Source organism: Mesoplodon bidens, assembly GCF_964165515.1.
Source record: "Mesoplodon bidens genome assembly, chromosome: 7".
Taxonomy (NCBI): Eukaryota; Metazoa; Chordata; class Mammalia; order Artiodactyla; family Ziphiidae; genus Mesoplodon; species Mesoplodon bidens.
In genome coordinates, this window is record NC_138164.1 from 651433 (window position 1) to 678539 (window position 27107).

At 62.0% G+C, this 27107-nt stretch overlaps 1 protein-coding gene across 3 annotated transcripts in view; it reads left to right on the top strand.

Annotated features, from left to right (window-relative positions):
* Positions 1-2825: 2825 nt before the first annotated feature.
* The window catches only part of IGSF9B (immunoglobulin superfamily member 9B), a gene marked incomplete at both ends in the record, with an annotated part of 41503 nt that continues 17221 nt past the window's right edge, over positions 2826-27107 (top strand). Inside the window, 13 exons of one of the 3 annotated variants that reach the window (XM_081240613.1) lie at positions 2826-2889; positions 11890-12087; positions 13482-13628; positions 18617-18768; positions 19018-19135; positions 20106-20247; positions 20515-20660; positions 22774-22916; positions 23200-23340; positions 23425-23541; positions 23765-23915; positions 24717-24840; positions 26897-27072. In XM_081240613.1, the coding sequence (XP_081096739.1) occupies positions 2826-2889; positions 11890-12087; positions 13482-13628; positions 18617-18768; positions 19018-19135; positions 20106-20247; positions 20515-20660; positions 22774-22916; positions 23200-23340; positions 23425-23541; positions 23765-23915; positions 24717-24840; positions 26897-27072 (1819 nt within the window). The remainder of the gene's footprint in view (positions 2890-11889; positions 12088-13481; positions 13629-18616; positions 18769-19017; positions 19136-20105; positions 20248-20514; positions 20661-22773; positions 22917-23199; positions 23341-23424; positions 23542-23764; positions 23916-24716; positions 24841-26896; positions 27073-27107) is intronic. The other 2 variants (XM_081240614.1, XM_081240615.1) reach the window with 2 other exon arrangements.

Here is a 27107-nt window from a genome sequence, read left to right on the forward strand (position 1 = left end):
GTGGGTAGGTAGCTAGATGGTTTTACATGGAGGAACTGATTAGACTAGCATTTTGTATTTCCAAAATGTAGGAGGGATGACATCTACTCCCTTACCTGATGTACACACCTGCATTATTAGAGACACTGATGACTAACCAGGTACACCCAGGAGCTGCTCCCAGGAATGGCTTACATCCTTCCCTCATGTCCGTCTTGGATGCTGGGGTCCACGCTCACCTTGAGTCCATTACTGGACGTGTCCCATCCTTCTTGGGTCCCGAGATTAGCCATGTGCCAAGAGGGAAAGACTTAATTGTCTCATTCCTCACTGGGACCTGATATTGTACATCTCTTTTGAGTTGATATGAAACCAAACTGAGACATGTCTGAGGATGATGTTAACTTTTCCCTTTGAATCTCAACTTTCCTCCCTTTTCTCTCTGCCTTCACTCCCCTGTTCTGCTGCATTTCTGGTAGATTTATCTAGAAGAAATTTAGTCCCCTTTTCAGATAGATCTTTTGAAACCCTTCCCAGCCGAACTCACACTCTTAAGCTCTTTATTTTTTCCTTTCAGTCTGACAGACAGTTTTAGTTCCCTAGCAGAAACTACCATGCTGAGTAGGACAAAGTCAATGACCAAGCAAATACAGTCAAGATGACGGTGAGAGTGGCTCCACCCCTTTCCTTACCCTTCAGGCCCCTAGAAGAATGTTTCTCACTCCTCTGCCATGTTTATGCCTACAAAGGGCTAGGGGCTGGGGCGGCCCTGGGGGACCCAGCATTTCTCTTTAGGCCAGCTAGCTGCTTAGGGGCTTTAGAAAGAGAATCCTGTTATCGTTAGTTCTGCAAAGGGATCCCTTAAGGCTCATAGCCCTAGGACCCTGGTCACGTGTATATGTTGAGGGCAGAGCTCTAGTTCCTGGACACTCTGGCTGGGAATCAGCCCTTCAGTGGGGGACCAGAGCTTCCAACTCATTTCACACCCCCAAGAAAGGCATCTTGGCAGAGAAAGAGACCCTAAAGTGATGGCTCAGGGAGAACTGTCCCTGCATCACCAGAGTTATGTCTCATGACTGGAGCAGTTGGGCAGGGCAGGATTCTGGTTCTCCAGGTTACATTCAAATGCTAAACGTTACCAGTGTATTTGCTGCTCTGCTGGGGAGGGGTCCCAGCTTTCCATCTCCTGGCTGGCGGTGAGCTAAGAGGGTTCACCTTCCAGGGAAGGCTGTTTCTCCAGTGTTCAGGCCACTTTTGATGCATGGGTGTGTGTGTGTGTGTGTGTGTGTGTGTGTGTGTGTGTGTGTGTGTGTGTGTGTGTGTGTGTGTGTGTGTGTGTGTGTGTGTGTGTGTGTGTGTGTGTGTGTGTGTGTGTGTGTGTGTTCTTAGAAGCAAGTTTCCCTCTTGTTTTTTTTTTTTTTTCCTTTGAGCTCCATGTCCTAGAGCCAGTGAGCTCCCCTTTGCTGCCCCTCTGTGTCCCCTCTGCAGCAGCAGCCCATCCTGGGGAGCTGCGCCCCTCTCACCACTGCTCTCACTCCTTGAAAAAACAGGCGTCTTCACTGCAGCCTCAGAACGCCCGTTTGAGGGGATTGTTTGTAGTAGATGTTTCCATGACACTCGTTTATTTCTTCTGCAAATACAACTGCACTGGGGGAGGGGATGAATTGGGAAACATGAACACCTTCCAGTTTCCTCCCCGTCCTCTACTGAGGGAATAAGAAGTCCACTTTCCCGGGGTCCCTCCATCCCAGACCCCTACACTGCTCCCCAAATCCATTTGGCTTCATGCTGCTGAGATGGGGCCAGGCTCCCAGGAGGTTGGGGAGGGGGGAGGAACCTTGTGCTTGGGGAGACAGCCTTTTTAGGAGAAGAAGAACAATTTCACTGCTCAAAGTCGAGATTTCGTGGTGATGAGCAACTATGACCCGCACTGGGGGTGGCAGTGTGCACACGTGTGTTCCCGACGGGGCCCGTGACTCTCCCGCAGCTGAGCCAATGAATCACCCCAAATCTTAGCGACTTTTAGAGGTCACTTTAGTCATCCCCCTGCCTTTGGGCTGGATGGAGCTTAACGTAATCTCACATTTGGGTGGGAGGGGGTGCGTTGGGGAGAAAAGAGTGGCCGTGTGTGGAAGGGAGGGGGGTGGTGGCGGTAGCGCGTGACCCCTTTGGAAAGATCTCCGGCGAAGGACGTTCCCAGCTTCCCCAGGCTGCCGTTCCCGGGTTTCCCCATCACTGAATCAGCACCGTCCTCACGGGACGCCTTTTTGCTGGATGGAAACCGGATGCTGGGCTCACTAGGTGGGCGGGGGCGCCGACCCCTCAGACCTGCAGGGTACCCGAGACTCCAGGGTCCCGTTAGCCGGCCCGGCAGCCACATTCCCTCCCCCAGAAACTTGCCACGCAGCGGGAGCAGGGAGCAGAACCGAGCGGAGACGCGGTAGCGCCTTCTCCCCGGCAATGCGCATGATTCTGCGGCTCTGGGCTGGCCACACGTCAACGCACCTTGAATAGGCTCGCCCCCCTCGCCGCGACGGGCAGGAGTCCCAGCCAATCGGGCTCCGGGTTCGCGAGCCGCGCCCAATGGGCGGACGGCGGGGGCGGGCCTGGGGCGGTGCGGCCGGGCTTCTCCTCGGCGCTGGCTGCGCTCCGCTCGGGCTCTAGTGCAGGTGCCGCTGCGCCGGGCGGGAGGCTACGCGCCGAGCCGAGCGGAGCCGTGGAGGGATGGGGAGCGGGCCGCCCGGGCTGCAAGAGCCGCAGGAGCCGCGGGAGCACCGGCACGGGGCGTAGGCGGCGCGGGGCACTTTGCGATAGGATGAGGCTCCTGGCTGGCGCGCGGTAGTACTATGATTTGGTATGTGGCCACTTTGATAGCAAGTGTGATCAGCGCCCGAGGTCTTGCGGCTCAAGGTGAGTTGAAGTGCAGCGTCCCTCCCCTGCGCCTCCCGGCGCTCTCGGCCCCGTCCTCCTGCCGAGCCCGCGCCCTCCCGGCGGGCGCGCTCCGAGCACCGCGGGGAGGGCGGGGGCCGAGGCCGCGGCCGGCGGGAAGGGCCTGAGCCCGGGCTGCCGGCGGTCGGGAGAGGACGCCTCGGGCTTCGGTCCACTTTGCCACCCTTGGCCCCAGGGCTTCAGAGCGGGTGCCGCGCCCGGTGCCCTTCGCGGGCGCAGCTGCCGCCGCGAGCGCTGGGAAGGCGGCGGCTTTCTGAACTCTGCCGCCGGGGAGTTTGCGGGTCCTCGGGCGGCTGCGGCACGCTGGACCCCGCGCAGCGCCACCGCTCCGCAGGAGAGCCGCTGTGGGGCTTGGCTCCGGCTCGCGTCTTTCCGGACCACACGCCTTGGCAGCTGGAGGTCGGGTCCCCTCGCAGGGCGGGGCGCACGGAGCCCCGCGAGAGGAGAAGAGTTGGTTCCGCGTGGGGTCCCTCGCCGGCTGCGAGGAGCGGCTGTCTTCGGCTGGCCCTGCCCACGCCCCGCTCCGCCGCACCTGAGACTGGCCGGGCAAAAGTTCCCCGGGAGCGCGCCGCAGCCGGGCACAGCTGGCCGGGGGCGAGGGCGGCGGAAGGGGGTCCCCACTGTCGCGTCTCCGGGCGGAGGGAGGTTTTCCTCTTTCCGTTTTTCCGGTCTGAGCTGGGAAGAGGCCAGAGGGAAGCCCGCGCGTTGGGTGATGCGCGCGTGAGCGCGCGGGCTTGTGCTCTGGAGACGGCAGAGCCACCTGCGCGCCTCTGTGTGACACCACGGCTCTCGCCCCTTGTATGGAAGTAGGAGCGGGGCCTGGAGGTGCCGGGTCTCTGAGCTCACGGTGCTCAGCGCGCAGACACGACCCGGCTGCGGACAGGTTCCTAGGGCCGGGAGGGATGGCTTCCGGGGAGAACCGCCGGGAGTGGGCGGCAGCTGGAGGACCCGGAGCGGGATACCCCGCGTCCGGCCGCGCTCGCGCAGGAGGGTCCTCTCCTCACCGTGTCTGGGGCTGTGTAGGGGGAGGGGAAGTGATTTGGGAAAGTTTCTGGTATGGAATAGGTCTCCGTGCTGTTTGGGGGTGTGTGAATACAGAGGAGGGCGAAGGGAAGGGTGACTTTGTTAAATGGTGTGTGACCTGGATGGTTTTAAAACTCTCCCTTTGTCACGTGGGGAAACTGAGGCCAGAGTGACCGCAGAAGCTCGTGGAGTGGGGTGTGAGGTCGTTCGAGCTGCGCTTGAGAACCTGTCTCCAGCCTCAGCCACCCCCCCCGCCCCATTCCCTTGTAGTCTTCCGATGCCCGCAGCTTCCTCCCCTCCAGTTTTTGGTATGTTCCTGCTATGGGACTGTGGCTGAAAGCACAAAAGGATGTGCTGGGATCTTTGAATAAAAGAGACTCCGAAGGGAGGCTCTGAAATAGCCTCCAAGCCTGAGACTTCAGGGGATGAGACTTCAGGGGAGGCGGATGGATTTTTTGCAAGTTTAAGCACAGAATAAAGGAAAATGGGCTTTATTACAGCAGCACACAAGGCGGCTAGACAGAAGGAAGGACTTCCCAGCATTGAAGGTTGTTGGTTATGAAGCTTTTGCCTTCTTCTGTCTGGGGTGGCTGAACATGAACCCCTGCCTGCCACCCCTGTGGGTCTTGGGGGTCTTTTTAGCCAAAGGGGCTCTGCGTGTGGCGGTGAAGGACCTAGGTCTAGTTACAGGACCTGGACTCAAGTCCGGCTCGGCCACTTGCTGGCCTGTGACCTTGGACACGTTGCTTCGCTTCTCTGATTGTCACTTGCCTCATTGGGGGTTAACAGCCTGAGCTTGTAGGGTTTTTGTGAACATTAGGGTTCTGTAGTAAGTAAGTAAGTAAGTAAATGATGATGATGATGGTTTCACTGTCTGGGGCTTCCAGGCACCCCTCTCAATTTCTTTCCCTTGAGCCATTCAGGGCATTGGGAGCTGGGAATGCCTTGGGGTAAAGTTCAGGTGCTGCCTCTGTCGGGAACCAAGTTTGGTTTCCCAGGCGGACCTTGCCCGGGGAGATGTGGAGGGCTGCTCGGAAATCCTTTGAAAGATCTGTAAAACTGGAGTTTTGTCAGTGGCCAGAGCCTTGTGGGAAGGATGCAGGGAGCCCAGGAGGCAAGCAGCTCATCACGCACAGCCTCCGGGGGCAGGAGACGGGCCTGTGAGGCTGCTGCCTGCACACTGCCAGCATTCAGATGCTGCTGTGTGAGCTCAGCTGTTCTCCGACTGGCAGAGGTGACTTCCGGGAGATTCCTGAGGGGAGGGACTTTGCGGTGCCAGCCTTAGGGTTTGGCTGAGCAGGGGCTGCTCCAGCAGAGGGGCGAAAGGGTTGTGACAGAGGGAGGGATGGGCTTGAGTCACGTGTGTCCGGGGGGGGCAGTGGAGAGGTTGGGGAGGGTGTGCAGAAGAGCCTGGAAGATGGCTATTGGAGTCTGCATCCCAGACTGAACAAGCCTGGGGGGAGGACCTGGGCCTTTACCGCCAAGGCTGCCTCCTCCTGTTGACTACAAATCCTGCATGACTAGTGTCCCCAAAGAAAGTGGGTTCTGACTCAGATCCTGCTGGTAGCTGGACCAGTGCCCTGTACTCTTGGCCTGGCCCTGACCCTCCTCCCTCCCTTTGGCAGCGAAGGTGGGAGGGAGGAGGTTTAGGCCTGGAGGCTGCTAGCGAGACCCACGGGCAGCCTCTCAGCTGAGCAGGACTTGGCTCAGGACGTGGCCAAATGGCATGTGTGTGTGTCCCCAGCACACACGCTAGAGGCAGGGGTGTGTCTGGCAGGCTGCGCTCAGGAGAAGTTGAGCAGGGGGTGTGTGGGAAGAATCAGCTTTCAGCTGCTGGCCCCAAGATCGGCGTGTGCTGGACCTGGAGCTGCCGGGTCCCAGGGCCGGTGGTTTCAGGTTTGAGGCTCTGAGACAGAAAGCTGGGATCTGGTTACCCAAGGAGCAGACGCTGCCTGACCGGGAGGTGCTGAATCCAGCCTTGTTCTGGCTGCCCTCTGTCAACTCCTGGCCCTGTGGTCTCCTCCCTCAGATCTCCCTTCCTCGGGCCTGGCTGCCACAGCCTTGCTGCGCTGAGGGAGTGAGGGCGGACCTGGGCGCGAGGGGGTGAGGCCCGAGAGGGACGAACTCTCTTCTCTCTGAAAGGCTTCCTGTCCCCCTGCACGTCCCATGCCTCCTCAGCCTGGGCTCTGAGCAGCTCTCTCCTGTCTGCGCCCGAGGATGGGTAAAGCAGCTTGTGTGAGAGTGGGTCTGAATTGTGGAAAGAGCTGTCACTGGTGCAAGCTGCTGGAGGTGACTGCACACGCGCGCGTGTGTGCGTGCACATGTGCGTGTGTGCACGCTGTGTGTGCAGCTGTGTGTTTGCACGTGCACGTGAATGCAGCAGACAGGCGACGCAGAGGCTCTAGGAACGAGGTGGGGCATCACTCCCATCTGAGTGTTGATGGCCGTGGGTGGCAGTGAGGCTAGACTTGGAGCAGACGCCTGACTTTCCCTGCCCGCTGCTCCACACCTGAGTCTGGGCAGCCCAGAAGCTCCCAAAGTTGGAGGCTCAGCCCAGTGGCTGGTCGAAGGATGCCTGAACTCCCCGAGAGAAAGCCTCAGTGGGGACACACACGGGCAGAGCCCCGGGGACGCAGAAGTCGGGTCTGTCTTGTAAGGTGGGCTCTGGCCTCGGCTGCTCAGTAGCCCAGACTCCTGGGTGGAGAAGGGGCTGGGTCCCTGGGGAGCCGGGCGCACAGGCAGCTCGTAGCCTGGCCCTGCCCATCGGGGGGAGCCCAGCCTGCCCGAGGCAGCTGACCTATTTTTCTTAGGAATCTTCCTGCTTTTCTGTTCTCTCTTGCGTGAATAAGCAGAAGACCGGTGAGCAGAGTCGGGGCCTCCATGAAGGTTTCGGAGAGCAATTCCTCGTGGGCCAGACTGAGCGCGGTCTCAGCCAGCCTGCCTGGCCCCCTGGAAGGGAGGGGACTCGGTGCTGCTCTCAGCCCGACCCTCTACCCCGCCCCGCCCCCGAGCTCCCTCCAGGTCCAGGCCCGGCCACAGGCTGTGGCAGGTACTTTGCACACACGTTACGAGGGGAGCCGCTGTCCTGTTTTCTGGCTGCTGAGTAGAGAGTGCTGACGCTGCACTGTGAGCAGACATGGGCTTCGATCCCCGCTTACTCGTGCCCACCTGGCGCCTTACCCGAGGGCTCTCCCGGCTCGCGGGCACTTGGACCAGGCCTGCACCCACCCGGCAGGCGGGCAGGGTGGGTGTCGCTGGGTCTGTCCGTGGAGGAGGCGCTGCAGGGGCAGAGCGGAGGTTGGATTGCTGACTGCTTCCTGCCAGTGGCTCCTGGGGAAAGGCTCTTGGAAATACAATCTAGCCCAGAGCAAATTAAGGCTGCTAATACCGTCGTTGCTGCCTCTCGGGCTGCCTGGGCCAGGAGGGTTAGGGTGGAGAGGCGCCCACGGAGGAGGGGGCCTGCAGATCCTGCCCCTCCCCCAGGGCCTCGAGAGAAAATGGGAAGGTTCCCAGCCAGGGCCAGGCTGGGCTCAACTGACCTTTGACTTGGGCCCTGAGAGTTTGATGGGGAGTGGGGGCCAAAGGGCCGTGAGGACAGCACTGGGGAGACCGCAGAAGGTGGGGACCTCTCCGAGGATCTGCCCAGGTAGGGGTGGAGGTCCCGGCCGGAGGCAGGCTGTCCCGGTGCCCTCTGGCCCACCTGCCTTCTGGAAAGGACAACCAGGGTGTGGCCTGACGTGGACACAGCCGTTCCTCCATCTCACACTTGGCTTTGGGTGGTATGTCTGTCCTCCGCTTTCCTCGTGCAAGCCTCTGGCTCTCCACCCCCCGGGTAGGGGGTGGGTGCTGTTCCGGGGGAGCCTGATCACAAGCTCCCTGGAATCTCCTGGAACCCCCTGGTGTGTCAGGGAGGAGGGATTGGGGGACTGTTGGGGGCTGTGCCATTTTTGGACTCAGCAGGGATTATTTTTAGGCTGGCAGATGGAGGTGGTGGCTGGCGCTGGTATTATTAGACAACAGGCCTGTGGTTTGGGAGCCTGGTGCCCGAGGGGGATGGGGACGGGGGCGTGGGGGGGTGGGTGGAGGAGGGGAGGCTCCCTGAGGACTTGTACTCACAGAGGAGGAGGCTGGCGCCGCCGCCACACCCAGCCGAGCTCCCGGGTCCCAGGTTGGGGGGGGCTCAGCCCAGTGCCCGCAGCTGCCTTCTGACCCAGGCGCACCCCGCCATCCTGCTTGGGTCCGGGGCTGCAGAGCTCTGGCTGTGAGAACCCGTCCAGAGTGTGTGGTGTGGAGGGGCTGGCCTGACTCAGCGGAGGGGAGGGGCTGCTTCTTGGGTCGGCGCGGGAGGGGCCTTCGTTCTTGGTCCCTGGGCCTGTGGCCGGGCCAAGGGGAGACATGGCAGCTGGAACCTGCTCCGACCTGCTGCCCGGCGGGCGGCTGAGCCAGCCAGGGGGCCCCCAGCCTGCTCACCTGTGAGGTGGAGATGGTAGTACGCCTGTCGGCCAGCGCTGAGACCCAGCACGGGCCTGGTATGTAGGAGCGGCCTAGAGGAAGCCGGGTTTGCCTGGTGGCTGGCTCTCCCCGCCGTCAGACCTTCCGGTCCTGGCACCTCTCCTCCCCCAGCCCCGCCTGTGGAAGAGCCCCAGCTTGTGGAGGGGGGGCGTGCCAGGCCCTGGATGCCCCGTGGTCCTGTGCTCACAGGGGATCCAGTGGCAGCCCTGGACCCGGCTACCCGCCGGGCACCACCTGGCCCAGAGAGCAGGCGGTTTGTCCCCAGTGGGCTTTCGGAAAGGTCAGCCAGACCGCAGGGGCACCGCGTCCTCCGTTGCCCTCTCTGCCCACCAGGGTGTGTCCCCAAGATGCAAATTCGCTCTGCTGCTCCGGGTACAGCTGTGTCCTGCCTTCTCGGAAAGGGGTGTGTGGCATCCAGGACACGTTCCACCCCTGCGGTGCTCACCCAGCAGATGCCAGCGTCCCTTTGAGGCTCGCGGCCTTGTCCCTCGGCTGCTGCAGGCTTCTGTGGTGGGGAGGGGTGTGGGGCCTCCCCCTCCTGCAGCCCTCCCCCTCAGGTCACCACCCATCCCCGTCTCCCCCTCCCCGCTCCTCCCTGCTCCCTTCTGAGCCAGCCAGCCGTGAGCAGCCTGCTGCTCCCGGACTAACAGCCTCCCTTCTGTCCCCCTTCGGCTCTGGGCCCTCTGAAGGCCTGTGTCTCTGTGTCCCAGGCTGAGTCCTGTGTGCCTCTGAGCTCTCTCTGTCTGTTTGTCTCTCTGTCTCTGTCTGTTCGCACCCTGACCACCTGTTTCCATTCTTGCCCCTGGACTCTCGTTCACTCTTCGACTTGGGTCGTGTCCTCCTAGGGTTGAGGTCATGTCTCTCCTCCATCAAGCTCCTCTTCCTTCTCTGCTGCCAGCAATGTTTACTTTTTTTTTGCAGTGAGCTTTTCTGGAGAAAGTGTTTTATTAGACATGCTTGGCTCAGAAAGGCTCAGGCTGAGGGGGAAGTGCTCGTGGGTGATGGAGTGAGAGCACACGCTGTGCGTGTGTGTGTGTGTGTGTGGCTGTGTGTGTGGGTGTGTGTTGAGGAGATGAGGGAAGCTGATAAATATTTTAGGACTCAGAAAGCCAGGAGGGCTGGTCTGAGCGTGGGAGCTGGGGCAGAGCCTCCCCCCCGCCCCGCCCCGGCCTTCTTCCTGGGAAGCGGGTTTCTTTTGGCTTTGCTCCCCGTCTCTGCACTGCTGGCCTCACCGTGTCCTCTCCCAGCTGCCGGCCGCTGGTGGAAGGGTCCTCGGGAAGAACCGTGGAGGCGGGGCTGAGGCCCGAGTGGGCCTTGGTGGGGTGGGTGCGTAGCCCTGAGTCCAGGCTGGGGGGGGGCCGGTGTGGGAGAGGCTGCCTCGCTGCTGTGCGGTGAGAATGAGGCAGCCCAGGTGCAGACCCTCACCCTGCCAGAGCCTCCAGAGCCTTCGCTGTGAGAGGGGGGCAAGCGACCCTGCCCCCTGCCCCAGGCGCTGGGGCCGGAGCCTGGGAAGGAGCCCCTTCTGTGGAGCCCTCTGGCCCCCAGGTGACGGACCCCGGGAGGAGCCCCTCCTCTTACCCTGGTTCCTGTATTTCCTCTCTTCTTCTCCTCCAAAGTCTACACACTCACACGTGCACGCATACACGTACACACACGCACACACGCGTGCACACGCGCTGCTTTCCCTGCTTGCTCAGGCGGCCTGCTCCTTGCCCATCCCTGCAGGGTCCAGCACCAGCCTTTGTGCCCGGGTGCTGCGAGGCGGGCTCTGTCCCCACCTGGTGCCCCTGGGGTGTGTGTGTGGGGGTGCCTGCTGCGCTTTCCCTGAGGGGCTGTAATTCAAAGTTAGCCTAAAGCAGGGCTAGGAGGGTTGGGAAACCGGCTGGGGCCTCAGGCAGGTGAGGGCAACAGTCTGCTCTGCCCCAAAAATACTCTGTGATCTTAGCTCTTTCTCTAGAAAACAGTGATGTCACCGGTAGCCAATCAGCGTCTGGAAGGGTTGCCTCCTCCTCCTTCCGCAATTTGCAGGAGGAGAGGGAGCTGGAGCGGGAGGGCGAAAAGGAGAGACAGACAGAGACACAGACCCAGAGAGATGGAGGCAGAGCGCACCACGGAGACCGGGCAGTGGAAAAGCAAAACCCCTTCCCCGGCACAGGCGAACAGAACCCCACAGGCCCCGCCAACACACACACGCGCTGATAGAGACATATAAACGGGGAGGTGGGGAGAGACAGGCAGGTAGACAGAATCACCCATGTAGCGGGGAGCTAGAGAGAAAGTGACAGAGACACAGCGAGACAGACGTTGGAGGAGGAGCCAGAGCCAGCCAGAGAGTCAGAAAGACACAGAGACACGAAGGAGAGACGGACGAGAGGAGCGGGGCAGGAGCCGCCAGGGGTGGGAGGTGTGGTCAGAATCAGGCCCAGAGGCACGTGGAGGACAGGGGCTGCTCTCCTGGGCGTCCCCGGCTGGGAGCCTCCGCGGAGCAGCTGCTGTCCCTGGTGCTGCCTGGAGGGTCCCAGCCGGGACTGGAGGGGAGGGGCGGGGTGGAAGGGCTGGGCTCTGGGGGATGGTGTGGATACTGGAGGGAAGGCAGCGGGAGGGGCCTCTTTCACTTGGAAGGGAGCTGGACAAGGTGCCTTTGGGCTGGAGGTGGCGTTGCAGGCCTCGGGGCGGAGCCTGGGTTAACCGCTTCTCTCTGCGGCTGGGGGTGCGGCTGCTGGGGAGCCTCTCCCGCCTCATCTCCCGTCCCTTCCAGTCCCTTTCGGGAGGGTGGCTGAGCCCTGTCCAGCCGTGCGCCTCGTCCTCTGCCGGAGGTGGGGATGTTCCCCTTAGCTGGCTGAGGTTAGCAGCTCAGGGTCCCCCCTCCTGCGTCCCTAGCCTCCTGCGGTCTTAATGGTGATGTCTGGGGCTTCGCAGCCTGATAGGCTTGGGGCGTGGAAACTGGCGGCCTGGAGGCCCCTCCCGCCCCCTCAGAGGGAGGAGGGGCAGAAAGGCCAGCTCGTGCCCCCGGGGTTTTCCCTCTGGTGATGCCGTGAGCAGCCTCTGCTCAGCCTGTTCGGGATTCCCCGCTCCTGTATGGAGCACTGTTGTTTTGTGCTGTGAACATCAGGCTGAGCTGGGGGCGGGGCATGGGAGGACGGCTGGCTCTGCAGCTCCTGCCAGGCTCCAGTGGGAAGCATCCTGGTGCAGGAAGACGTCCTATGTTCACCCGCTGCAGCGCCCAGGCCACGGTGTCCACAGAGGGGCCGAGGCCCCTCCACCTTCTCAGTGGCCACGCTCCTCAGAGTTGGCGGGGGTGTCATGGGGGAGGGCGCGGTCGGGCTCCGCTCTTTGGGGTTGGCAGGGCAGGGGTGGCCTCTGCGGGGGCCGGGCGGGATCTCCTTTCACCTCCTTCCCTGTCTCCCCGTGTGGCTGTCCCAATAGGTGCCCACGGCCTGCGAGAGGAGCCCGAGTTTGTGACCGCGAGGGCCGGCGAGAGCGTGGTCCTGCGATGCGACGTGGTCCACCCGGTGACGGGGCAGCCCCCGCCCTATGTCGTGGAGTGGTTCAAGTTCGGGGTGCCCATCCCCATCTTCATCAAGTTTGGCTACTACCCACCCCACGTGGACCCTGAGTATGCAGGTAAGGCCTTCCCGCCTGGCTCCGGGGCCCCCGCACCGTCCCTCCTGCCTGTGTCTCGTCGCCTCTTGTCTTTTCCGACGGGCCTCTTATCTCTGTTTTCCAGTCGCTGTCTCTGTCCTCCCATCCTTTGCACTCTGGTAGGTTTTAATTAAGTGGTGTGAGGAGAGGGACACGGAGGTGGGGCAGACACAGAGCTTCCTGCACAGCCCCGCTGGGCCGCAGGGGGCAAGGCCGGAGGAGGAGAAGGGAGGCCAGGAGCCCGATGCGTGGGAGAGGAGGCCGGCGGGAGGGCGGCTGGCTCGGCAGCAGCAGCTGCGTCAGAGCCATGGCGGCCGCGGGGTTTGCTCTGTCTGGCTTTGCCCACTCCCTCCCTCTGGCTCTGAAGTTGGGGCTTCATCCCGTCCTGAGTGTGAGGAAGTGTCTGGGCGCCTGCTCCACTCGCTGCCTCGTCCTCCGGCCTCCCTCGTCCTGGCCCCAATGCTGTCTTGCTCTGCAATTACTCCTGCCAGCGGTGGCCTCACTGAGTCACTGTCAGGGCCTGCCCGCCAGGGAGGAGGGCGTGGGGCGGTGTGAGTGAGGGGCGTGTGTGCCTGTGCGAGGGTTGCACGTGGGCTTGTGTGTGTACGCATGCGCGTGTGTTGGGGTTTAAAGGAAGAGAGGAAACTGGTGGGACACAGCTTTTATCTTTACCTCTGATTTCTGAGGTCTGCATTGCATTTTTCTCAGCTTCTATTTTTCTTTCTGTCCTTCTGTGTCTGTGTCTCTCCGGCCCTGGTTGGTTTCGACTGTCTGGTTTGTAGGCAGATTGCCATTACCGAGGAGACAAGGAGGAAAGCACAGGAGGTCGTGACACTGGGGCGAGGAGTGGGCCTGAGTGGAGAGTGAGCGGAGGGGGGACCCCGAGGGCTGCTCTGGGGAAGGGAACGGAGTTAGGGAGGGCGGCTCGGGTCTTTGCTCGCCTGCCAGCCGCTCCTCATTCTCGGGCTACAGGCCCTGCGGCCAGACTTGGAACCTGGGCTCTGGCTGGATGAACGCTCTGCTCTCTGGCCTCCATGACAGGACTAGGAGGGGACGCCGGCACCCTGTCCCCAGCGGCCTCTTCTCTGCCCACCATAGGGGTGCTGGGCGTGGCAGCCACGGGGACCTGCTGGGGCGGGGTCCCGCTCCTCCTCTTCTGGCTCTCTGGCCCCCTTCCCGCCAGCTCCGTATCCCTTCTGCCTTTCCTTGGCCCCAAGAGAACGGGAAGTTGCAGGGAACTGAGGCTTTCTCGGTGCAGCTGGCGGGCAGCGAGGCTGGGGCTCTCGGGGCCGCCCTGCTCTGGGCCTGCCCGGCGGCGGGCTGGGGTCACAAGGGTGCTCTGCGCGGCCCTGACCCACTTTGTCCCCTTTCCACAGGCCGCGCGAGCCTCCACGACAAGGCGTCCCTGCGGCTGGAGCAGGTGCGCGCCGAGGACCAGGGCTGGTACGAGTGCAAGGTGCTCCTGCTGGACCAGCAGTACGACACCTTCCACAACGGCAGCTGGGTGCACCTCACCGTCCACGGTGCGTGCGTGCGCGCGCGCGCGCGTGGGCCTGTGCGTGGTGCGTTTCTGCGTGCAGGCATGAGAGTGTGTGCGTGCGTGCGAGTGAGCAGGCAGACGTGCGTGGTGCGTGCTTGCATGAGTGCGCGCAGGCGTGTGAGCGTGCGTGCGTGCGAGTGAGCTTGCATATGTGGTGCGTGCGTGTGCGCTTCCTTTGCGTGCCCCCGGGCTGGGGGCCCCAGGCCCCCTGGTTCGTCCTGGAGCCCCTGGGGGCCGTGGGCGCAGAGGCCTGGCAGCTCCCGGCACCAGGGCGCTTGCCGCCGGCGGGGTCGTCAGAGCCCAGCGCAGGGAGGTGGAAGCCGGCATCCGAAACCCGTAGGGTTGAGGATCTGCGGGACGGACTCGGGAGCAGCCGCAGGAAGATCCTCTTCGGGCATCTCCCCGTTACAGCCTTCCTTTAGTCCATTCGCCTCAGTAACCGTTGGGCGCTAGTCTCTACGCTGGATGATCCGCAGCAGCAGAGCACACCCAGGGCCGGGCGGGGGTCCTGCTGGTCCCGGTCCGGAGGGCGCCTTCTGATGCCCGCGGGTACTTACTGCCCAGGTGAAGGGTGACGGGCCTCGTGCTGTGCCGTGCTTCCCAGGGCTCCGGGGTTCCCCTGCACCGAGGGTCCCCTGTGCCCTTGGGAGCCCTTGCTTGGGAGGGGACATTCCGGAGGAGCCGGGGGCGCTGGAACCGGGAGAAAGTGGAAGGAGAAGTGGTCCCCACGGTGGAGGGGAGCAGGGTTTTTGATTTGTTTTTCTTTTTTCTTTCTTTTTTTTTTTTTTTGGTACGCGGGCCTCTCACTGTTGTGGCCTCTCCCGTTGCGGAGCACAGGCTCCGGATGCGCAGGCTCAGCGGCCATGGCTCACGGGCCCAGCCGCTCCGCAGCATGTGGGATCCTCCCAGACCGGGGCACGAACCGTGTCCCCTGCATCGGCAGGCGGACTCTCAACCACTGCGCCACCAGGGAAGCCCTTTGATTTGTTTTTCTGACCATACAGTTACTCTTGCTTCAGTTTATGAGCCGACGTGTTCAGCCGCCGCGTGTTGCAGACGCTGCGTTGGTTATTGAGGTGTCCACAGTGTGTGTGCTTTGGATGCGCCCCTCACTGCTTGCCTCTTTCTGGGTGTGATGTCTGTGACCCTGGGTGCTGCGGTCGGGAGAGAGCAATGGGCGCTTGCCTGGGTTGCAAGTTTCTCTGAGCCTCGAGGGTCCCTGCCTTGTGGGGTCAGGTCAGGCCGTGCTCCTTCCACCTTGAAAACCCATCCAGGGCCCTGGAAGAACAGAGTATTTTAGCCAGAGCACTGGTCTCTGGAAAGCGAACTTAGGGACGGTGGCCCTGGGTCAGTGGTCCAGGCTGCCTGAGCCCCTGGATGCAGGCGCTCCTGCTGGTCAGTCCCCAGAGACCGATTGGAGGCTTATTTAAATCTTGGTTGGGCTGTCCCCACCACCCGCGAGTTTTTGAGTCATCCCTTTTCGATGCCAGCTGTTGTATGTGCCCAGAATGAAAACTCGGCTTAATATTAGCCCAAGCAGAACATAATTAGGAAGGTAAACCTGCTGCTGACAGCATCCCTGACGAGCACCGAGCCAAGAGCCCCACGCTGCTTGCTTTCTTGTGCCCTTTCCCGAGGCGGGCCGACGCCTCCTGCAGCCCCACCTCCTCCCCTCACATCACTGCTGGGTCCGGTCCAGTGAACAGAGAAGCAGGCATGCGCAGACACTCCGAGCCGGGGACGCAGAGCTTCGTCCAGAGTCGTGTGTCCTGTTAGAGCTCGGGCTCCGTCTGCACCAGGGGGAGTTCATGGCTGGGAATTCCTCATTGCTCGGATGGACCGGCACGGAACGCGGCCCGATGAGACTCGGTTTATTTCACGCATCCACTGCGTTAGCTGTCTGATCCCTGGCACCCATATCACTTCTCTGAGCTTCCCTTTTGTGTTTCCAAGAACAGAGCCCGTTTGTAGGGCTATTGTGAAGATTAAGGGAAACGCTGTGGGCGAAGATGTCTGGCACCGTGCCTGGAGGGTTGGCTGCGCGGGGTCATTGTGTGCAGGATGCTGGTTATCCTCCTCCTTAAGGGAGAAAAAGATGAAGTCGGGTAGCACAGGAGGCGCCTCAGGTTGGGAGAGGTGGCCTGTGGTGGTCGGAGAGCCCTCAGGAATACACCCACGATCACCCATTCAACACACAGTTTCTGAACATCCACTTGGCAGGCTATGGGGAAACGCAGTGGGTGTGACCCAGACCCAGCTCTGAAGGACACGTCAGGAGGCAGTCAGGTCCAGAGAGAATTGCAGTATGGGCTTTGGGAGCGTGAGGGATGGAGGGCTTCTCTGAGGCAATGAGCCCTGGGCAGAGACCCTTCGGGGAGGAGGAGTCTGCCAGGTGCGGGGGCAGGAGGCGGGAAGGGTGTTCCAGGGCGGAGGGAACAGTATGCCTGGAGGCCCAGAGGAAGGAGAGCCGGCGCATTTAGGCAACCTGGCAGGTTGTTCGTCCGGAAGGGTCAGGCTTTAGCACTGGGGCTCATCATCGGATGCTTTCCCTCACCAGGGGCCTCCCTCTCAAAGGGTGGACACCACAGGCACCTCCCAGCGTAAGCGATCTCACCCTTTCTTCCTCCTGCATTCTGAGGTTCCTTCCCGCGTAAATACTTCCATTATCGAAGGAAAGCGTTTGGAGCACCCACGTTGCGTTGCTTCCAAACTAGAATATTTAATGTCAGGCATTTCTGACTGGGATCACCTTTGGAAAATGAAAAATTAGAATCACAGATTGTCTTATTCTCCTTCTGTGTTTTCTCGAAGACCAGTTGGGAGGAAACAAGCCCAATTATTTTTTTATTGCTTATAAAATACCTGGAAAGCCAGAGTCAAACCTTGCTTTAGGTCGATGAATTGCTTGGAGGAGGGGCCAGCCTATTTCTAACGTGCACGATTAATTATAGGGCATTTGTGAAAAAGAATTAAGCCTAGAAATGCAGCTGGTAAGCTCACACCTAATCAAGTAAATAATCGGGAGTCAAACCATTATTTTCCGGAAAACTCGAAATTGTTCAAAGTGCTTTCCTGATTAGCACCTAAATAGTAAAGTGATTATGTAATTAGTAATTAATTTGTCACTTCAGGATGTAATTTACCATATTATCTTTTCTTTAAGTGTGACACAGAGGTAACAGAGGCCACGGCTGTGTGAGCTGGAATTCAAGGGCAGGTGTGGCGGGAGGGCTCTGTTGGGGTAAGCGCACGGCTAGGCCAGGAGGGGCCTGGGGTTCGGATGCCAGGTTCCCTCTGCAAGGACTTGGAATGAGTTTTACCATCACTTTTGGTGTATTAGACGTTGGGTGAGGATGGACCTTCTCAAGGATGTGTCGTGCGTGATGAAGCCTGCTTCCTGGTCACCCAGTCCTCACTCCTGTGCCCCCTTTGTGGCCACGCTCAGCGGAGGAGTGGGGAGATCGTCGAAGAAAGCCGTCTCGCCATGGTCTTGTCTTCGGTTTTGTGTTTGCATTTGTGTTGGTCTGTTGTGTGTGTGTGTGTGCGCATGCGTGCAGGTGTGTGGCTCTTTCATTGCATTCATCCATCTGTTCAACCAATGTTTGTTGAGACTCTGCTACATGCCAGGAACTGCGCTAAAAGCTGGGTACATAGTGGGATTCTTGGAAATCTCTGCTCTCAGGAGACTTGGTCGTAAGTGCTTTAAACAGTCTGCGGAGACAGGAATGCAGCAGGTGCCTTCCTAGACCGGCTGACCAGGCGAGGCAGAGGTGGCATTTTAGCAAAGGCCAGCAGGCACCGAAAGGGTGAGATGTGGGTACAGCCCAGGAGGGGGGATGGCCGACGCAGAGCCCCCAGGAATGGAAGTCCTTGGCATGTGTAGGAAGACGGGAAGGCTGTTGTGTCAGAGCAGAGTTGAGGGGTGTGCAACAGGAGGTGAGGCTGGTGGCAGGTGGTGGGTGGCCGCGACCCCCGGCGTGTCCTGGGCCTGGGGCAGGGCAGCCTCCGAGGAGACCCCTCTCACAGCTTCTCGTCGGGGCCTCAGGAGCCCTGGGCGGCCGACGGTGATGACAGTGGTGACAGAATGACCACCATTTCACGTTTTTTTACGTTTTACCAGCTCCTTTCACGGACTTTACCTCGCTAATTCCTACCACTGGTCTTGTGGTAAACTGGGGGTTAGGTAGAGCCCAGAGCGGCTGAGCCCAGGGTTACAGAGCGAGTGGCAGCTGGACTTAAACTTGGAGCCTTGAGCCCGGTGCTGTGGACCCTAGGCTGGTGTCATCAGTGCCCCCACCTCCAGAAGACCCCGAATGTTCAGCCAGGGAGTTGGGGTTGATCAGGTGGCTTCTATAGGCAGCTCAGACAGGCGAGACAGAGTGTGTTATTCGTACCGATGGGATTTTAGTCAGAAGCCTGAGGCAGGTGCTGGGGGACAGTGTGGCACAGTCTTTGAGAATTCGGAAGTGAGTAGCCTGTGGACTGGGCTGTCCTGCCTGGTCCCCAAGGCAGCTGCGGGGAAGGTGGGGGATTGTCGCTGCAGAGCCTGGGTGATTCTTTGTCACCTGGCTTGTGATCCGTGCTAGGCCTGACAGGGCTCAGACGGCAAATGTCCCAGAACTGTGGGCCTGGCTGGGCTGGGGTTATAGAAGGAGGGGTGTCTGGATGATCGTGGGGTGACGGGTGCCTCGTTTATTGCCGCATCCCTGGTGCTGAGCATGGGGCGCCTGTGGGTACTGGAGAAACAGTCCTTTATTGGGAATTAGGTGTATGCAATGGGGAAAGTTTAGACTTGGGATCCAGCCACAGTGACTCTGAGCTCCAGGTTCCCCCCCCACAAGGCAGGGCCTGTCACCTGTGTCACCTCCCACCTCCTGGAGGGTGCTAGCCTCGTGGGGTGGCCCAGCGCAGGGCCCTCGCTGTGTTCAGGGCCGCTGGCTGACCCCACCCCGCGCCTTGGGTCTCTTGCAGCTCCTCCCACCTTTACAGAAACACCCCCCCAGTACATCGAGGCCAAGGAGGGCAGCAGTGTCACCATGACCTGCACAGCTTTTGGGAACCCTAAGCCCATTGTCACCTGGCTGAAGGAGGAGATGCTGCTAGGTGCCAACGGCAAGTACCAGGTGAGTGTGGGTCTGCTGCGGCCACTGCACCCACTTCTCCTTGCCCTGCGCCTCCATCCCCGTGACAGTTCACGCTTGCGGAGGCGCAGGTGGGGCTGGAGGCGGCAGGCGGAGCGGCTGGCACCCGTGTCCTCGGAGGGAGAAGCCTGCTTCCGTGTCCCCAGGTGCATGGGCCCCAGGCCACTTCCACCTGGGATGGAGTTGGCGGGCCCAGGGCTGGGAGCTGAGCCCGACTCTCCTCGGCCCCAGGTGAGTGACGGCAGCCTGACGGTGACGTCGGTCAGTCGGGAGGACAGAGGTGCCTACACCTGCCGCGCGTACAGCATCCAGGGAGAGGCCATCCACACCACCCACCTGCTCGTCCAAGGTGAGAGCGATCTGGCCTCTACGCCCTGGGCCTCTGGCAGGAGTTCCGGCCCCACTGAGCTTGGGGGGTTCTTCCCAGGGCGTGCGTGGCTCAGCTGGGGGTGGTGGGAGCTCCTCTCCATATCGTGGGGCTCCTTGGTGGGTTTCTGCTTTCTCTGAATGTCCAGAAGGCGTCCCGCTGGGCCGCCTCCTTCCCCGGGGGAGGAGCCCTCTCTCAGGCTTCCACCCTCTGATGATGGCATCAGTCAATAAAGATAGGAATTCCGTCCAACCCCAGAGGGTTAAATAACACGGAGGGCGTTTGGTGGCGCTGGTGTCTGTGGGGTCAGCACCTGAGGTGCCGGCCTGCCTTGCCTGGGGCCCCGAAGCCCCCAGAGGGGGCGGCCTCCGTCCTGCTCGAGGGGTGGGGTGGCGGCTGCACGCTGCTTCTGCGACTCAGGCCTGTCTGGAAGGTGCGCACCACCAGGGCTGCTGGAGCTCCACCCCTCTCCTCCCCTTCCCCGACCCGCCGGCCACCCTCATCCGGTCAGCCCACAGCCTCTTACTCCTCTAGAGGCAAGGCGGTTCCTTTCTCCTTGCAGGGGGGGTGGGGGGTGTGGGGGGTGTGTGTGTGCGTGTGCGCGCGCGCCTGTGTAGGGGTTAGCTGGCTGCTCGGAAGCCGGGTTTACAGAGGGGCTGTGCATGGGGCGGGCGTCTACAGCGGGCTGGGAGCACACGGCCACACCTCCGGACCCCTTGCATCCCTGGGACCTGCAGGGAGAGGAAGAACCTGAGCACAGGCAGCAGCTGGATGCGTCTCCATGACAACTGCTTGGTTGCGCTGCCAGCTCCTGGACCAGTGCCTTCCCCGCTGTCCTTCCCAGGGCTTGGGGTGCCCCTTCCTGAGGGTCGGAGCCTCCTGGGAGCCCAGTGCTGCGGCCCCCCCACCCCACCCCCGCCAGGAGAGGTCATGCTTGTTCCTGTCCCCCCAGGACCTCCCTTCATCGTCTCCCCTCCTGAGAACATCACTGTCAACATATCCCAGGATGCTCTGCTCACCTGTCGGGCAGAGGCCTATCCCGGCAACCTTACCTACACCTGGTACTGGCAGGACGAGAATGTCTACTTCCAGAAGTGAGTGCCCGCCCTTCCCTTGGGGCCCAGCCAGGCCCCCTCGGGGTGAAGCTTCCGAGCAGGGGCTGCCCTTGGGCTCTGGGAGCTGGCAGGGGTTGGGGGCATCCGGTCCGCGTGTCCCTCATGCTGAGGCCAGTGTGTGTGCAGAGGGCGCCTGCCCCCTCCTCAGCCGTGTGGAGGACTCGCTGGCATGTTGTCCCAGCGTGGAATGGAAGACGCCTGCCCCCACCCCCCTGCCATTGTGTCCTGTGTTCTGTGTCCCTGCAGCGATCTGAAGCTGAGGGTGCGGATCCTGATCGACGGGACCCTGATCATCTTCCGGGTGAAGCCTGAGGACGCGGGGAAGTATACCTGCGTCCCCAGCAACAGCCTGGGACGCTCGCCCTCGGCCTCGGCGTACCTGACCGTGCAGTGTGAGTGGGGCAGGCTCAGGCCACGCTGGCCACACAGGGGGCTGGAGGGCTGCGTGGAGGCAATGTGGGCGGAGGAGGGGCCGAGGCGGGGACGGGACAGCGCGGGAGGCGGCCTGACCCGGGCTGGTCAGCGGAGGTGAATCGAGCCCCCGCCAGGCTCTTCTCCAGGCCGCACGGCCGCCCGTGTCCACTAATGCATTCCGTCAGCCTCGCCCCGGTTGGGCTTAGGGACAGGCGGGCCTTCTGGACACTGTCCTCATGCCGGTGCTGGCCAGCTCCTCTGTCCGCACCTTGAACAAGGTGTTTTTTTCTCAGTATCTGAGGGCATGTAGCTCAGACCCAGTGGGGTAGCTCTCCTGCCGCTCTCTGCTCCCCTGCTGGGTGGGCAAGGGGGACAGATCCTCTCTGGGGCGACTACGCCGCCTCCCCAGCACCGGGCCCCTGGTGGCTTCCCTACCGCGCCTTCCAGGGCTGCCCGAGACCCAGGGGAAGGAGCTGCTCTTGGGCCGGAACGACCGAGGGCTTCTGTGCAGCATCATTCAGCTTGCTGGTCTCGAGTGGGGGAGAGGATGAGTGCCGAGGGCTAATCTCTTCCTCCTGATTGGAGGATGACTCCGTCACTTTGACAATAAAGGCCCCTCTTGACGTGGTAGGTGACAGGCTGTCCATCACACAAGGGCTCATGTGCAAGAACCACTCCCTCCCACAGCACGGAGGGGCGGGCGAGAGTATGACCATCTGGAGAGGCGTGGCCCAGAGGTGGCATCTGAGCTGAGGACATTAGAACAGCTGGTGACCCCGGGAGACGGGCTGAGCATGGGCCCGGTGGTGGGCCCCCCGAGTCCCGACCTCACTCCCTCACGTAGTGATGCTGCTGGTGGGGCCAGAGGCTTCCTCTCTGCTGTCCACAGCCGAGGACGACTCTCAGCTGCTGTCTTATGAGCCCCGAGTTCCTAAGAGCTGTGAGGCCTAAGGAAAGCTGTGTGACCCAGAACCCCAGGCCTGGCTTTGATGAGTTCCTTCCTGTGTGCCCAGGCTGTGAAGGTGCCAAGGGCAGGGCAGGCTCCTTGTGGAGCGGAACCCCTCTGCCTGTGTCACCCGGGCACGGAGGGGGCAATGGCGGAGGGGGAGGGCCAGCAGGGGTGGTCTCCAAAGGACGATGATCCACCAGGACCAAGGCTCCCGTCCTCCAGGCTGTGGCCGTGTCTGCTGAGGGAAGCGTTTCCCTGTCTCCCTCTGGCACCATCACCCACTCCCACTTGTCGTTTTTTACCTCTTTCCTGCCTTCAAAGAGAACCTGGGGGGTGAGATTTTCAGGTGGGTGAGACAAGGATCTTTATTTCTGCTAAAAAGCAGTGTTCAGAGTATTTCCCATTCATAAACCCTTTGAAAACCTTGGAGGAGAAAAAAAAATCTACCATACAAAAGTAGGAAGCTATGTCTAAATATATATTTCGGCCTGGTATTTATGTAATGCTCTTCTCTGAAGGGCTCCAGACGCTAACAGAGCCGCCCATTCATCCCCACCGCCTCCCGGGGAGTTCTGGATCCTTCTCCTCCATGGTCCTCGGGGAGAACCTGGGGAGCCTCCGAGGGGATGACTCACCCACGTCACAGGGCTGCTGCTCCTGCTCTCCTGAGAAACTTCGAGCGGCTCCGTGGCTGACTCTGCACCCCACCTGCACAGATGGGAAACCAAGGCAGAGCAGAAAAGCAGCCTTGTGGTTCCGCCCCTGGTCGCCGTCCGCAGAGGATGTGGGGCGAGGAAGGGCTTGGGGTCCCGCAGAGACTTGGGAGGGACGCTGCTGTCCTATGAGTCCCGGCGGCTGTCGCGTCTCCAGGCGGAGGTGTCTGGGGGGAGCTGCAGGCGGGCAGGAGCAGCGGTGCCTCCATGCGTTCAGATGGGTGTTCTTAAGGATGCAGGGCTGGACACACAGGACGGTTGCTGTGGCCTCTGGGCGGTCAGCCCGGGGGGTGGGCTTTACCATCTCGTGGTCCCTGCTGGGCCGACCTGGCACTGCGCCGAGTGGGGGGCCCTGGGCTGCTGGGTGGCTCGCCCCCCCCGCCCCGCCTTCTCACCTCTGCTTCCCTCCCCACACCCCCGGCCCTGCAGACCCAGCCCGCGTCCTCAACATGCCCCCCGTGATCTATGTGCCTGTGGGAATTCACGGCTACATCCGCTGCCCCGTGGACGCAGAGCCACCGGCCACCGTGGTCAAGTGGAACAAGGACGGCCGCCCCCTGCAGGTTGAGAAGGTGCCGGAGGGCCATGTGCCGGTCGCGGGAGGCCCCCGGCCCTGAGGTGCTACCTCTGGGGATCTGGTTCCCGCCAGGGCCCTTCCCCTCCCCCCAGGATTTTGGGAGAGCAAAGAGCCATTTCCCGTGGGCCGAGTCCAGCAGGGCCTGGCCGTTCTCGCATCGCGAGACGCCCCCGCTCCCGCAGCCTGTGCACGGAGGAGCGGCTCAGGTCCGGCTGAGGGGCCCGGGCCGAGCACCGGCTCCTGACCCCAGCTCCCCTGCGCTGTCTGTGCCCCAGCAGAACCTGGGCTGGACCCTGATGGAGGACGGCTCCATCCGAATCGAGGAGGCCACAGAGGAGGCTCTTGGCACTTACACCTGTGTGCCTTACAACACCCTGGGGACCATGGGCCAGTCTTCCCCCGCGAGGCTCGTCCTGAAGGTGAGGCCGGGGCTGCGGGCCGCCTCCATGCGGGCGGTGGGCGCCTGAAATGCCCGACATCACAGCCTCGCCGCGCTCTCCTAGGACCCCCCGTACTTTACGGTGCTACCAGGCTGGGAGTACAGGCAAGAGGCCGGCCGGGAGCTGCTCATCCCCTGCGCTGCCGCCGGGGACCCCTTCCCTGTCATCACGTGGAGGAAGGTACCTCTGGGCTCCGGGGCTCCCGGGGAGCGCGGTAGGGGCACGGCCTGGGGACGGCGCTGTTCCGACGGGGCGGGGGCTGAGTAGCGACGGTGACTCCTGGTGCGGGGGGGTAGGGAGGGCTGCGGGCTGGGGCCCGCTGTCACCCGTCCTTCCTGGACCCCTGAGTGTTGGTGGCTGCTCTTCTTCCCTGCCCCTCCTCCCGCCCCTGTGTTTGGCCAAGGTAGGGAAGCCCAGCAGAAGCAAGCACAATGCCCTGCCCAGCGGGAGCCTGCAGTTCCGTGCCCTGAGTAAGGAGGACCACGGAGAGTGGGAGTGCACTGCCACCAATGTGGTCACCAGCATCACTGCCAGCACCCACCTGACTGTCATCGGTATGGGGCGTGGGAAGGCGGGCCGGGCTCTGGGTGCGGGGCTGTCTGTCCCCGGGTCCGGGCTGGGCCTGGCACAGGTGTCCTCTTACCTGGGGCTCCGGGCACGTGTGCCCACTTCCTCTGCCTGAGACCTTGTCGCCAGAACCTCGGCCTGCACGTTTTCCCTGCCCCTTTGGGGACAGACAGCCACAGTTGTAGCAACAGCCAGTGCTTTTTGAGCATTTACCACCAGCTTTAGGCTCAGCACCTAGTGGGGCCTCATCACACACGTGTGTGAGGTGGGAGCTGGTGTTCCCCCCCATGCTCGCTCATGGAGACCGAGGCTGGTTTGGGTGGCACGCCCTGCCTGGCGTCACTGCACTGAGTGGTGGGCCCAGGACTCGGGCTCCTGCCGGAGGTGTTGACTGCCGTGCCGGGCTGGTGGGCGGCTCTCACGTTGGTGTTTGGGTCTCAGGCCAGAGAGCTGTGTGGGACGGGGGCCTTTGGGCTTTGCCTGTGGCCGTCGGCAGCACTTCCATGCTCTCCAGACGAGCCCAGGCCTGGTCGTGGCTGATGACCAGGGGCTGGTTTCCCTCCGGCCCTTATTCCTGATACTCACGCATCTCCTGCTGGAAGGACAAGCCTGCGTGCGGGACGGTTTTCCTTCTCCAGCCCCATGACCCAGCAGGGCTGGGTGCAGCTCCTCGGAGCGTCCTTGTCCCCATCTCTCCCCCGGGGCACAGCTTTTGCCAGGTGCACGAGGTCACAGCCCGGCTGCGTGGGCTCAGTTCCTCCCACCTGAGGTGTCTGCTTCGCCTGCAGGCACCAGCCCCCATGCCCCGGGCAGTGTCCGGGTCCAGGTCTCCATGACAACTGCCAACGTGTCTTGGGAGCCAGGCTACGATGGAGGATTTGAGCAGACATTCTCTGTTTGGTACGGACCTCTGTGAGTCACCCCCGCACGCCTTGCTCTCTGCTTATCCCCCCACCCCCGCCACCTCAGTCCCTGGGGTCAGGGGGCAGGTTATGAGAAGGGTGTGGCTCTCCACCTGCCCTACCTCCCTCCGGACGGTGGGGTGTGTTGCCCGGTGACCAGGCTCCAGGGGGTGGGGTGTCTGGGATGACGACGGGGCTGGGGCCTGGATGGTCCGTCCCCCTGTGCTGCGCGTCCCCAGCTGACCTCGCGGCCCCTCCCTGTCCTTGGCTCGCTCCTCCAGCTTGCTCTGTTCTCTGGAGCCCAGAAGAGACTCCTGATGTTCAAGGGCATCATAAGACAGCCAGCCACAGCATAGATCTAACTTTTACTCTGGCCCTGCACCAGTGGTTCCAGAAACCAGTGTGAAGTGGCGCTCACCTTCCTGGCCTTTTCTGCACATGTGCATTTTCTCTCTAGGACTGTGTGTCTGTCGTCTTTGTACCTGGTTATACATTCACTTAGTGAAGTGCAGAGATTTGAGATCTTTCCCAAACCTCGGGGTACACAGACACCTTAATGCATGAAGCAGGCTGAAGACAAGAGGTGTAGAAAAACTGGGAAGAGAGGCCTCGGCTGAGGTCCACCCCTCCCCTCAGGATTTTCTCTCTCCACATCCCTATCCTGAGCCAAGCACTGGCCACCTGCATCATGGGTGACATCCTCGAGTGGGGAGGGTGAGCCCTCACCTCCTCCTTTCCAGACCTGTCTCATCTGGGTGTGTAGCCCCAGCCAGGCTCACCAGGTCGGGGCGGGGTGGGGGGCGGGAGGAGGAAGCATAGTCGGGGGCGCCTGGAGATTGAGGGAGAGTCCTCTGTGTACTTCTCAGCAGCAGGGAGTAAGAGGGACCTGGCCTGCTTCCCAGACTCTGATTACCTAGGCGTTCTGAGCTCTGGATGCCAACTGGACCTAGGTGGTGAGCTTGGGGGGCTCGGAGTTGAAACGGAGCCCCCTCCCATCCCCACCTGTTCCCCAGGGCAGGCGGGACGCTGCCAGGCGGCTGCGTGGCCAGGGCAGGGCGCGTGGCCGCCTTTGGGGAGGCCCGAGCTGAAGGTCTGGGCATGGACTGGTTCCCCCATTGCCTGGGCTCTGCTTCGCTTTGTCACTCTGCTGCCTGCTGTGGTGCCGGCGGGGGAAGGGCGGTCACGGGGCTGGGGAGGCCTCCTTCCCGCGCTGGTTTCTCTTTGCTGTGCTTTCGGCTGCCTCCGCTCCGATTCCTGGGCAGAGGCTTGAGCTGTGAGCCGTGAGCCCTTGGCCTGCAGGGGCCTCGCCTCCGCGGGGGTCCTCAGGCTGCTGAGGGATTGTGCGGCCAATCCCAAGGGACGATGTGTCCTCCCCGTGGGGGCGCCGGGCACTGTGCCTCGGTGCTGGCTTCATGGCTGGCAGGGAGTCAAATGGGCTGCAGAGCAAGGGTCGACCCTCACCTCCGGTTCCAGTGTTCTGTAGCCACAGCGCGGCCTGCCTTGGTGACTTCTAACCCAGAAAGCCTTAGGGGTGGGTCCTGGTCCCCATCGTGGGGAAGCACTGGGCATTTTTGTCCTGTGCCCAGCTCCTCCTCAGTGACTCAAGCCTGCTTGGACAGATGGAGCCCTCGGGGTCACGCAGGTCCCGTTTGGCTGTCCCCGGGAGGCCGGGTGCCCTTGGCCACCCGGCCTCCCCCTGGTCCTGCTCATCCCCACTTTCCCACTTTGGTACCTGCCTTGTCCCCAGTGTCCTCACTCCCAGGGCTGCGCCACTCTTAGGGCTCTGACCAGGGTGAGATTCTCCCAGAATGCAATTGGTAATTTGACCAGTATCTCGAGCGTCAGTCGCCAAGGGTCCCTTTTCAGAGAATAGGCACCAGTAGTGGCTGGGGACCTGGCTTCATGGGGACCGGCACCAGCCACAGCTGGGGGGTCATGACCTGCTCCTGACCTCTAACCTGGGGAGGCTGGGGCAGCGCCCCCAACTCCAGCACCTGTGTGCCCTCTCGAGTCTCCAGTGTAACCCACCCCACGCCCTTGTCCCCGATCCTCTCTCTCTCGGGCAGGATGAAGCGGGCACAGTTTGGGCCCCACGACTGGCTGTCCCTGCCTGTGCCTCCGGGACCCAGCTGGCTGCTGGTGGATGCCTTGGAGCCCGAGACAGCATACCAGTTCAGCGTCCTGGCCCAGAACAAGCTGGGCACCAGCGCCTTCAGTGAGGTGGTCACTGTGAACACTTTAGGTGAGGCCGGGCCGGGGTGTTCCTGGAGGAGCTGG